The 13,098-nt window shown below is 44.8% G+C and overlaps 1 protein-coding gene across 1 annotated transcript; it reads left to right on the top strand.

The window, feature by feature from the left end:
• Positions 1 to 6,602: 6,602 nt before the first annotated feature.
• ZNF770 (zinc finger protein 770) lies at positions 6,603 to 9,754 on the top strand (the record flags this gene model as incomplete). Its single annotated transcript, XM_079987023.1, is given in 7 exon segments — positions 6,603 to 6,683; positions 7,688 to 7,840; positions 7,844 to 7,999; positions 9,367 to 9,474; positions 9,478 to 9,493; positions 9,496 to 9,630; positions 9,633 to 9,754. Coding segments are annotated over 7 exon segments (771 nt in total).
• Positions 9,755 to 13,098: the final 3,344 nt, after the last annotated feature.

Below are 13,098 nucleotides of genomic sequence, written 5' to 3'. Positions count from 1 at the left end.
TCTGGGGAACCGGGTTCGCGTCTCCGCTCCTCCAGATGCAGCTGCTGGGTGACTTTGGGCCAGTCACACTTCTTTGAAGTCTCTCAGCCCCACTCACCTCACAGAGTGTTTGTTGTGGGGGAGGAAGGGAAAGGAGAATGTTAGCCGCTTTGAGACTCCTTAAAAGGGAGTGAAAGGCGGGATATCAAATCCAAACTCTTCTTCTTCTTCTTCTTCTACAACCATGAGAAATGATTAAAGTACTGAAGTGAAGCAAATGAAAACATAGACTTATGCAGATTTCATGCAAATGATACACTTCAGTTAACAGAATGATGAAACCCCTCCTGGCAAGTCAACTCAGGTATTGTGGTTATTGGGTATAGATCATAAAAAACAGTCCCTTATGTATTAAACACTGACAAATTGGTCTCATTATGAAGTAGGACTGGAACTGATGGCATGGACTAATTAAATTGCTAGAGCTAAAAAGTATTATGAGGAAAGAAAGGTAAAAATATCTTATTTGATTCTCTAGTGTCAAATGTTGCCCCAGGAATATTTTATATGGAATGTTCTTCAGCTGCTTATATGCTTTGCATTTTTCTGCCAAACTAATTTTGGGGCCATAAGCCCAGTTAACAGAGTGATAACGATCAGTGCGCACTTACATAAGTCATACATACAATAATTTTTATGATTGACTGGATTCCTATCCTGCCCTTCATCAGGAATTATCTCATGAAGTGTTGCAACAATTAAAAAAAAACCCAGACCAACAAAATACAATATATAATTAAAATTATCCAGCATAATAAGGTAAAAGGTAAGGCAGCGAACACCTGACTATGCGGTTGCGGCGCTCATCTCACTTTCAGGCTGAGGGAGCCGACGTTTGTCCACAGACAGATTTCCGGGTCATGTGGCCAGCATGACTCAACCACTTCTGGTGCAATGGAACACCGTGACGGAAACCAGAGCGCACAGAAACACTGTTTACCTTCCCGCCACAGTGGTACTTATTTATCTGCTTGCACTGGCGTGCTTTCGAACTACTAGGTTGGCAGGAGCTGGGACCGAGCAACGGGAGCTCACTCCATCATGGAGATTCAAACCGCTGACCTTCTGATTGGCAAGCCCAAGAGGCTCAGTGGTTCAGACCACAGCCCCATTTGCATCCCTGATCCAGCATAATACAATCAATCCATTCAACTGTCCCACCCTAGATGCCTATGACTAGGAGGCACCTTAGAAGGCAGTGATAACCACCAACTTGAGTGGCTTCAAAGAAGGATTAGACATATTCATGGAGGATAAGTCTATCAGCGGCTGCTCACCATGATAGCTATGATTGGCCTCCATGGTTGGAGGTAGTAGACATCGAAATACCAGTTGCTGGGAACCACAGGAGGGGAGAGTGCCATTGTACTGTGTGCCGTTGCACTCAGAGCCTCGTGTGAGCTTCCCATGCGCATCCATTTGGCCACCCCAATATACAGTGGTACCTCTGGTTACAAACGTAATTCGTTCCTGAGGTACTACTTCCAGTTTAGCAGAGTTGTAACCCGAGGTGTTTGTAACCCGAGGTGTTTGTAACCCGAGGTACCACTGTACTTAGTTGTTGTCAGTGGCGTAGCGTGGGGGGTGCAGGGGGTGCCAGCCGCACCGGGCGCAACATTTGGGGGGGGCGCTCACACTCGCAGCTCTCTGCCCCTACCTGGCTCACTCACTCTCTCTCACTGCAGTGCTGGCTGTGCGAATCTGATCCGAGCTGCCGGGTCACCGCCCACTGTGGAGGGGGAGGGTGCCAGGCGTGCATTGCGGTGCGGAGCGGAGAGAGAGCAAGGGAGGGACTATCTGGGGGAGGGGCAGCGCTGAGCACGGGAGAGAACCACACCCGACCAGCCCAGGCAGCAGCAAGAAGAAGCTGGCAGCGGCGGCAGGTTAGGGGTTAGGGGCGCAAATTACTTGCCTTGCCCCGGGTTAGGGGGCGCAAATTACTTGCCTTGCCCCGGGTGCTGACAACCCACGCTACGCCGCTGGTTGTTGTTATACTTCCCCCCCAAAATAAGCAATACGAGATGCTGATGTGTTATGCTAGACAAATGACTGCTGAAATAGGGGCGTGTTGTTCTGTGCTGAGTAACACAGAACTGTTCATCAGGCAGAATCCGAGCAGAGAATTCTTCAACAAGCAAAAAGTGTGTCCAGGCACCAGGCAGGAATATAAGATATCCTCTCTTGGGGCAAAGGGCTACCATTGCATCCTTTCCAGCTCAATGATTCCAGGGCCACATAGTACTCTCTATTTGTTTTAAGCAGAAAACAATGGATGTAGGAGAAGAGCGCTAGAGAAACTTTTCACATTTACTGCCAATGGGAGATTAATTAATACACTCATTACACTTGAAAGCCTGGATGTACCTGGGAACACTGAGATACCCACAGTGCCATCAGTGGTAATTTAAAAATCAATTTCTCTTCTGTAGTAATTAAATGTGTCCATTTAAACAGATATAATTGATAGTGCCTGCAACTAATTTCAAAGCAGGAACCCTTCAGGGATTCTAGCGATTAACGGATATGGCTTCTGCCTTTCCCCTCAAGAACGGAACAGACATGGCAACTAAATTGTTGATTGTGGACTGTTAGGTGAACTGTCTGTGACAGATGCCACACATTAAAATGCATCAGGTACTATAGACCTCCTTCTGGAAATAGACTTCCATTAGAGCCAAATGCAACAGACTAAACAGGCTACCCAGTGCTCCTATCCATCACAGGCAACGTGCTCCTCTTTCAGGCAGTATTTACTGCCTTTCCTCCAAGGATCTCAAAGCAGTGCTCCTGGCATTCCTAACCTCCATTTGATCCCAGTGAGTGGGCCATGACTGAGTGGGGATTTGAACCTTGGTCTCGCCGAAGAATTGATGCTTTTGAATTATGGTGCTGGAGGAGACTCTTGAGAGTCACATGGACTGCAAGAAGACCTATCCATTCTTCAGGAAATCAGCCCTGAGTGCTCACTGGAAGGACAGATCGTGAAGCTGAGGTTCCAATACTTTGGCCACCTCATGAGAAGAGAAGACTCCCTGGAAAAGACCCTGATGTTGGGAAAGATTGAGGGCAGAAGGCGAAGGGGACGACAGAGGACGAGATGGTTGGATAGTGTTCTCAAAGCTACCAGCATGAGTTTGACCAAACTTCGGGAGGCAGTGGAAGACAGGAGTACATTGCGTGCTCTGGTCTATGGGGTCACGAAGAGTCGGACACGACTAAACGACTAAACAACAACAACTCCTCTGTCTCAGTACAGCCGTGTAACCAGGGTGTGGGGAACCTCCAGCCTGTGGGCTAAATCTGGCCCATGCAGGCTGTTCGCCCAGAAACCTGCCCAACCTGGTGCCAGATCTCATCTCAAGCAGTTGTGATTCCTGCATTGCAGAGGGTTGGGCTAGATGACCCTCGGGTCCCTTCCAACTCTACAATTCTATGACTTTATGATCCCTTTGTGGGATTTTAGCTTATGCAGTGAATAAATTATTGACTCTGTCTCTGTTTATTTCAAACACCTTTCCTTCAGAGTGCTCAGGGCGACTAATGACCAAAATAAAACCATAAATTAACAATTAAAAACTAAGCCTAGTTTGGCACAGCACAGCACAACAAAGACAAGGGATGAGTAAAGCAGTCTTGATCTCCTCTTTGGGAGCCTGCACGCTCATGCTAAGACATGATTTGGCTTTGTGTGACATGTGAACTGAGTCAGCATCATCAATATATAATAGTGTAGAGATGTCAACCTGGCGTTGCTAGCAACCAACTGGCAAAAAAACTTAAGCATCTTCCTGAACAGTATTTGTATTTACCCAACAACTAGTTTTATAGTCTCAGATTTGCTATATTTGCTCCATATGTTCTCCTACTGACATCTGTTATCTCATAGGGCAGGGGTCGGCAAGGTTTACCTCGCCTGGGCCGGTTCACTCCAGTGGAGATCCCTCCATGGGCTGGATCATGTGCGTGCGTGAGCGCGCGCAGCCGCAATTTTCGGTGTCTCCGTCTGCACAGACACAATTTCCAGCATCTGCGTCTGTGCAGATGCAATTTCCAGCATCTGAGCATGCGCAGACGCGATTTATGGCACTGCGGAAGCGAGTCCCCACACCGCACCGCACCAGTTTAGCACAGCGGATTGGGACTCGCCGAGCGGGGGGGCGGCTTGTGGGGCGGCTTGTGGGCTTGTGGGGGCGAGCGGGGGACGGCTTGTGGGGCGGCTTGTGGGATTGGGGGCGGCTTGTGGGCTGGTTAAACAACCCCTGTGGGCCGCTTGTGGCCCATGGGCCTTAGGTTGCCTACCCCTGTTGTAGGGGCTTGAATTCATCCCCTAAACCTTGTTGAAAGATGTCATCATAATGCATAGGTGTGGTTTGTGCAAGAAGTTGGCAAGATCACCATCTTTTGATCTAGCTGCCTCCATACTGCATGAAATAAATCACTGCATCTTGTAGCATGGCCAAAACTATTTAGGTTCCCTGTGCCACTCCACTGCTCCCATCAAACTCCCCATCACAGGCTTATATCATTTGATCAGAGTGCTTAAATTTTCCCATGGTAAGCCGCATGGTAATTCATCAGTTCACTATTTGGATAGGGATTCTAGCTCTCATTGATTTTCCTCCCTCTAAATCCCTGTGCTTCTGGCAGCGGAATAAGTAAAAAAGAAAAAGCCAAACAAAAACACTCCCTATATTTAGTGCTCATAAATATTTTTTGGCTGTGTTTCTTGCTAATTTAAATTCTTCTGCAAATAAATTTGGGGTGGCAGTGTTGTCGCTTGATGTATGTTCTGCTACCTTGCACTAGCCGTTATTTAGGATATCTGCAAACAAGAGGATCTGACTTGATTTGCAGCACTGTCAAACTAAAGAATGGTGGATACGCACAGGCAATAAATTCTATGCTTTCCGAACACCTGCTAAGGACAGTCCTCGGGAGATGTGACTTCTGAATTTTTTTGAAGATGATTATCATATGCTTAGGCCTGTAAATTATGCCTGCAGGATTTCCTGTCCTTTTCTTACTGTGAATTTTCACACACTAGCTGCAAACAACACACCTGTGCCCTCTTAACAAAGGGCAGAGAATAACTGGGAGTACAGTTGCTGTGTTTTCAGCTATTTCTTTGTTGCAAGATATTTGAGCAAGCTCTCAAATGGATAAGCTTATTTCATGGGAATCAAACTATGCGTTGCTTCTGATTGATTAATCCTTTGCTGCTGGACAAGATGCTACTCCTCTTAATACTTCCTCTTGCAGATGGTTGGCATCAATAAAGGCTAAGTGATGCTGCACAGGTGAGACATAAGCTATGGGTCAGACCCTGCAGTCCTTCTGTAGGAGAATCTTCACTGGATCAGCAAGGGATCTGCTTTTTAAGTAAGAGATTTAAGTTCAAGCCACAGTGTAATAAATAACAGTTGAAAGAGCTAACAGGGTTTCATAATCCACTCGTTAGAGTATATCTATTCTATATTTCACAGTGATTTCAAAAAGGCATCAAAAGTGCACTTGTGTTGAGCTGTCACACATCTTAAGATTGTATTTTCCCCTCCCCCCAAAAGTGCTCCTCTTATTTAATTCTTTAAAAGACGTTTCAATCATATGTTTTCAGGCACTGCAAATTATTTCACTGTCCCAACTAGCGGGGTGGGAGGCTTAGTTTGGTCAGAACTGAATATATGCTTCCAGAGTTAACGCTAAATTCATTACTTCTGGTAAATGAGCCACCATAGCGGATAGAGGGCTGTGAAAATTTGTGTCCTGGGCTCTTTAGATTCATCTACCCATGTACTATCTGAAACCCAAGATTGGTTGCCAGATTGTTTATTATTATTATTATTATTATTATTATTATTATTACCCAGCCACTCTGGGCGACTCCAAACAGAATATTAAGAACACAATAAAACATCAAACAATAGAAACTTCCCTAAACAGGGTTGCCTTCAGATGTCTTCTAAAAGTCAGATAGTTGTTTATTTCCTTGACATCTGATGGGAGGGCGTTCCACAGGGCGGGTGCCACTACCGAGAAGGCCCTCTGCCTGGTTCCCTGTAGCTTCACTTCTTGCAGTGTGGGAACTGCCAGAAGGCCCTCAGAGCTGGACCTCATCTGAGCGATGGGGGTGAAGATGCTCCTTCAGGTTTACTAGGCCGAGGCCGTTTAGGGCTTTAAAGGTCAGCACCAACACTTTGAATTGTGCTCAGAAATGTAGTGGGAGCCAATGTAGGTCTTTCAGGACCGGTGTTATATGGCCTCAGCGGCCACTCCCAGTCACCAGTCTAGCTGCCACATTCTGGATTAATTGTAGTTCTGGATTAGATGTTCCTGGAGTACAACTTCCACAATCCCTGACCATTGTCCCCAGGCTGATGGGAGTCCGAGAACACCTGCATTAAGCTGCCTTTGAAAGCCGCTATGGTAGACAAGTCCTACCAGCGCCTTGGGAGCAAGCCATGCTGAAACAGGGAAGGGAGGACATGCACCAAGCTCCACAAGACTGCTCCTTGCAGTAGGAAGTGCTGAGGAGCATGGGCAGGCTTGTACTGCACAAGCGCACAATGAAGCAGTGCCCTGGAAGAGACCATGTTCTGCTTCCTGTGGGGCCTGGGGCCTTTGGTGCAGAAGGAAAGACTATTCAAGTAAGCATGCGACTGGTGCTTCCTTCTCTTTCTAGGAGTGGAGTGTAGAAGCTTTATGTGTTTCCTTGCTTTTCTGCATGCGCACTGCTGCATGCGCATCTAGAAATGGGCACTTGGATATGCAGGTTTCACAACGGGAAGAGAGCTGAAGGAGCAATTTGTTCCCTTTTCCAGTTTTGGGGACCAGCAGGTTAAAAAAACCACATATTTGGTAGCAGGTGCATCTGCTAAGGTGCATGAAACAATTTTGCTGTTGTTATTGTTGTTGTTGTTATTTATTGGACTTGTTAGCAGCTTGTTGCTTAAGTAGGTCTCCCAGTGACTTACATTTAAAAATATAAATATAAATGCATTATACTATAAAGGAAAAAGGCATACGAAACATCAGTTAACATTGTTATAATTCAAAGCACCCACAACACTGGTAAAAAAGTAAAGGGACCCCTGACCGTTAGGTTCAGTCGTGGATGACCCTGGGGTTGCAGTGCTCATCTCGCTCTATAGGCCAAGGGAGCCGGCATTTGTCCGCAGACAGCTTCCGGGTCATGTGGCCAGCATGACTAAGCCACTTCTGGCGAACCAGAGCAGCGCACGGAAACACCTTTTACCTTCCTGCCGGAGCGTTACCTATTTATCTACTTGCACTTTGATGTGCTTTCGAAGTGCTAGGTTGGCAGGAGCAGGGACTGAGCAACGGGAGCTCACCCCGTTGCGGGGTAGCATCTCACAAAACCACAGGTCATTTTATTCATGGGTCCTGCCATAAGCTGCCTTATTTCTGCTCATGTTACAGCAAACATCAGGGAGAGGGGGCAGAAAAAGGCATTGTTTTTTCTGTCTTTCCACCCCTGTTGCAGACTAACATGTCACAATTTTAAAGAAAACAAAGCATATATTTAAAACATTTTCTTTGCACTGTTTAGAGGATCCCAGTGGAGCGTTGGTGGTTCCAGCTGAAAGGCTTTATTTTTGCCAAAGATTTTGACAAAATATGAATCATATAGCTTGATGTACAAAATGCTAAAATTTCACCAGGGTGTAAAAACCAGCCAAATATCTGGGGGGAGGCCATATATATATGTGACATCTGCTACAAACAGTTTGAACCGTTATCCAAACTATCTAGGTGTTATCTTATAGACACTGGCCCGAAGCCATAGGAATGTCATGCTAGCTGCAAAACTTACAGGCAGTTTGTCCTTCTGGAGAGACATTGGCTCACCCATAAGGCCCCTTTCAAGTGTAACATTTGTCACAAAAACTTCAAACATTTAATTGCACTCCAAAGACATCAACAGCTTCACAGTGAGAACATCTAGGGTGAGGGTGAGCAAGCTGAAAGATCAAAGAGTGCCAGGCAAAAGAGACAAAAGAGACTTGGGTCATGGGATGTTCTCTTTGCCCAAAACATTTTACAGAGAAAGAGAAGGGTGTGCAGCATCTGCGCACCAGATCTGATTATCTGCATGATGCCAGAAGGGGGATGAGCATGCATATGTGTGAGACTCTCAGCGAGATATTTCGTGCGCCATCTAAGCTGAATAGACATCCACACTATTACACATCCACACTGCCCAAAAGCCATTTAAGTATGTGTTAAATCTTTTTGCCAGTTGATACACCAGAAAATATCAAGAGATGAAACCCAATGAAGAGAATACTTCTGAATGTTCTCTTTGTCATCAGGGTTTTAAACCCCAGAACAAACTTCTGGAGCACAAACAGTTTCATGCTCCGAACATTACTCTGGATACTGCACTAGAGAGAGAGAGTCTTAGGAGCCAAATGCTACAGGCAGCATTGCAAAGTGCACAGAAATGTATTGAAACTGTTACTGCATATGACATCCATTAGGGAGATCAGCTGGGTCGTCATCACTGCATTTATGTTGTAGCAGTGCTCTGAGTGCGAACAATGTTCTGAAACAGAACAGATGTGCAGTTTGCACAAATGTGAAGGAAGTATTGTTGTTGTTTAGTCGTTTAGTCGTGTCCGACTCTTCGTGACCCCATGGACCAGAGCACACCAGGCTCTCCTGTCTTCCACTGCCTCCCGCAGTTTAGTCAAATTCATGCCGGTAGCTTTGAGAACACTGTCCAACCATCTCGTCCTCTGTTGTCCCCTTCTCCTTGTGCCCTCCATCTTTCCCAACATCAGGGTCTTTTCCAGGGAGTCTTCTCTTCTCATGAGGTGGCCAAAGTATTGGAGCCTCAGCTTCAGGATCTGTCCTTCCAGTGAGCACTCAGGGCTGATTTCCTTAAGAATGGATAGGTTTGATCTTCTTGCAGTCCATGGGACTCTCAAGAGTCTCCTCCAGCACCATAATTCAAAAGCATCAATTCTTCAGTGATCAGCCTTCTTTATGGTCCAGCTCTCACTTCACTACTGGGAAAACCATAGCTTTGACTATAAGAACTCACAAGTATCAACAGCAGGTGAGTCGCTTTACCACTGAAAAGCCCATATTTTTAAAAAAACAGACTTTGAGGAAACTCAAACATGGTGGAGAAAATGTCTCTGAGTTTCCTTTTTCATACAAGAAAAAAATGGGAAAATGGGAAAATGCAGCACTTTAGAAGTCACAATTTGGCTCCATCAAGCAAGCAGAGTTCTGGAACCAGGAAGCTTGGACATTTGCAAGAACAATCCAAAGGAAAAGATGTTTGCTCTGGCATTATCCTAGCAAGAGCCTGAAGAAACCCATTATTTAGAAATTAATCAGAAAGGTATGCTGCGAAAGTCCGCCATGGATGATCCTATGCATTATAAAGATGACTCACTTTATGGCTCATGAGATGATAGTTTCTTTGATAACCAGAAGCACTTCAATGCACTCTTTTAGCATTCAGTAAAAATATACATAATAGACATAAAGTATGCCAATGCGACAGATGTGGAAAAACCTTTCCTCCTTCTTCCAAGCTTCAAAGACATTATCTCACACAGGATAGAAGGCCTTTGGCTGTACTCGTTACAGAAAGGCATTTAGACAGTCGTCCCATTTTAAAAGACATCAGCTCACCCATACTGAAAAGAGCCTAGGTAGAAGCTGTGCAAATTTGAAAATTTGAATTTGCTTGCCTGGGAGATTGAATTTGAATCTTCAGCTTATTTTCAGACATCCTCCTTGGTCCTCTAAGTTTTGAGAGTCACAGTCAAACCATGTAACTGAAATCAAATTGGAGATAGAACTTTGTGGATGGACTCTGATAGCAAAGATAACTTAATTCTATTTGCATAATAAAGGGTTGGAAAGGAAGCAAAGTGCTAGTGATGATTTCTCCACCAGTGAAGTCCAAGATAAACCAGCGAAGCATAAAAGTTAAAAAGGCTTTAATACCATTTAAGACATTTAAAGCACCCTTTAAACTTGAAATACACCATTAAAGTCTGCCAAGCAGAATCATTTTGAATGTTGTTTCTGACAAAATATTCAGGCAAGTCTCTTACTTGAGAAGGCATCACTTTATCTAGAAGAAGAAGAAGAAGAAGAAGAAGAAGAAGAAGAAGAAGAAGAAGAAGACGACGACGACGACAATTCAGGTATGTCAGAGAGTCAAACAATTCTTGGAAATGTAATTGTACAAAATTAGATGCTTATACAATTGTGCATTCTTCAATGATTGTTGTAGCTGTGGAATGAACCATATGCCAGAAGAGGAGAAGAAGCTGAATTGGCTTGATGGTTAGAGAAAGGTCAAGCTGTTCCATGGCTAGTGACTGGTACATTGGTAGGGACAAATAGATTCCTGGGCTAATTAGCAGCAGTGCTAATTCTGCATCAGGATCCTATAGAGAACAACTGGATCCCAATGATGTTTCTGCTAGCTTGCACAATTTAGGTTTTCTCTGCATTCAGACTGAAGAAGGGCCTTCAAATCCTCAACGTCTGATGTAACATCATATTCCAAATGCTAAAGTTGGGTTCCTGGCTACCAGGAGAACATCTGTCATTAACTCCCATTGATGAAACATCAACCTATCATTCTGGCGTATTAGTGAACCATCAATTTACAAATTATGGTCTTCCAGCATTTGTAGTGATATGTTTCCTGCCTATCAAACAAATTATTATTCCTTGGGATTTACAAATTAGTGGCAACCTTCCTACTGTTAACATCAAGAGATCATTTCCATCTTGAGTTTAACAAATCTCTCAAAAGCATACCCCCAATTTACTTCTATGAGCCAGAGATGAGTATGTTTTTATGGGTGTCAGAAAAATACCTAGGTAGTCCTGTTGAAAGTGCACTTTCATGTATTAGTATTTCCCCCCAGTGTTTTCAAGCGCCTCTGCATCACATATCTGCCTAATCTTGGTTTATTAATGAAGGTTTATATTTTTTAAAAACCCTCAAAAATACATTTTCTTTACTGGAGTTAAATATTTTACTGCTGAATGAAGCTTCTATATGTCCTTTTGTAATGAACGTTCCTTTTATTGAGCAGTTTTTTAACTTTGTGTGTGTTTAGTTTCACTTTGAAAACTAAATCTAAGCCTTCTCTGATACCAGCCCAATTGTGTTGAAAGATTGTGGTGCAGATACACTAGTGCAGCTATCCTGACCTCCATGTTACCACTGGGTATGAGTCTTCCCCAAGCTCTTCCAATAGGCTTTCAAGCTTAGCCGAACCATCCTAGTCCTAAATTTCACCTCAAGTCTTCTTTGTTTATGCAGCTGCCATAACTGTTCTTCCACCAACTGTAGCCTACCTTTGGACTAGTGTGCTTGTAACTGTTCTGTGTCAATCTGTTGACCACTTGCAACATGCTGGCAGACTAACCTAATCTGAGCTGGACATTTTAAATTCAAAATACAGCCCTCAGTCTATTAATCAGGTTTCCTCAGACTCGGCCCTCCAGATGTTTTGAGATTACAATTCCCATCATCCCTGACCACTGGTTCTGCTAGCTGGGGATCATGGGAGTTGTTGGCCAAAAACATCTGGAGGGCCGTGTTTGAGGAAGCCTGCTATTAATGGATGGCTCCCTCTAGGGATGGGAACCTGGAACCCTCAAGATGTTGCTTGGACTATGATCCCATCATCCCTGGGGGGTTGGTGGCTGATGGGAATTGGGAGACCGACAATGTCTGTAGAGCCACATGTTTCCCCAGTCCTGAGGTAAAGAAAGGAGCAGGTGAACGGCATGTAGAACTTTGCCTTTTTATTCCCACAACGTGGTAGCAGTCTTGCTCCTCTTGGCATCGTATTATGGGGAGAATTCTCACATGCCAGATAGAGTGCTGGCTTGGTTAGGGGTGGGGTGTTGGCTTCCCTTCTATGAATATAGTTTGGACATTGGACACATGTGCTGGGAGGCCCTTTGGATGGTGTCAAGAAAAATGGTGGGGGAACCACCTTTGACACTCAGCCCACCATATAAGCATGGACTCAAATGAGGTAACTGGTTCGCCTGAGAATATGGCCTGCAGAGTCCTACTTAGTCCAAGATAAATTGTCCACAAAGTTTACTGTGCATTTTACTTACAGACATAGATGGTAGAACATTTTTCAGAAGTTGTCCTGAATAAATATTTATACACAAACCAGAACAGCACAGACGGCTCCTTTTAAAGTCCTGAATATTTCAGAAAGCATCTGTTACTAAACTGAGGCATCATGTACAGCCAATCATTACTGTTTAATGAGATAAACAAAGAAAGGAACTTCTGCTATGTAAAAAAAGAAAAAGAAAGAAATACACACCATTACATTCGACAAATCCAATTCATCTGAGGCGGCTGAATCCAAGAAATAGAGCCAACTAGCATAATAGTTTGCTAATGAAAACAAAACACACACATCCAGTCTTTACAATCAAGAAAAAGATCTGCTGATGTTCTGGTTAGATAGACAACTTCCACTTAAAGGTAAAGGTAAAGGTACCCCTGCCCGTACGGGCCAGTCTTGACAGACTCTGGGGTTGTGCGCCCATCTCACTTAAGAGGCCAGGGGCCAGCGCTGTCCGGAGACACTTCTGGGTCACGTGGCCAGCATGACATCGCTGCTCTGGCGAGCCAGAGCCGCACACGGAAACGCCGTTTACCTTCCCGCTGGTAAGCGGTCCCTATTTATCTACTTGCACCCGGAGGTGCTTTCGAACTGCTAGGTTGGCAGGCGCTGGGACCGAACGACGGGAGTGCACCCCGCCGCAGGGATTCGAACCGCCGACCTTTCGATCGGCAAGCCCTAGGCGCTGAGGCTTTAACCCACAGCGCCACCTGCGTCCCCTAGACAACTTCCACATACCTGGTCTAATTTACCTAAGGCCCTTTTGGCTTGCAGTGGGAACTTTCAGCTGAGCATTTCCAGCGCCATAAATGGGAAAATATACTCAAGCTGGATTGGAAAGACTTGAATTACTAAGTTGGTAATGGCCTTCAATCCTTTAACACAAACGTATGCAGAGTTG

The sequence above is a fragment of the Podarcis cretensis genome (genome assembly GCF_951804945.1).
Source record: "Podarcis cretensis genome assembly, chromosome: 1".
NCBI lineage: Eukaryota > Metazoa > Chordata > Lepidosauria > Squamata > Lacertidae > Podarcis > Podarcis cretensis.
The sequence above is the reverse complement of the archived record's forward strand: the minus strand, read 5'-3'. Positions and strand labels throughout refer to the sequence as shown.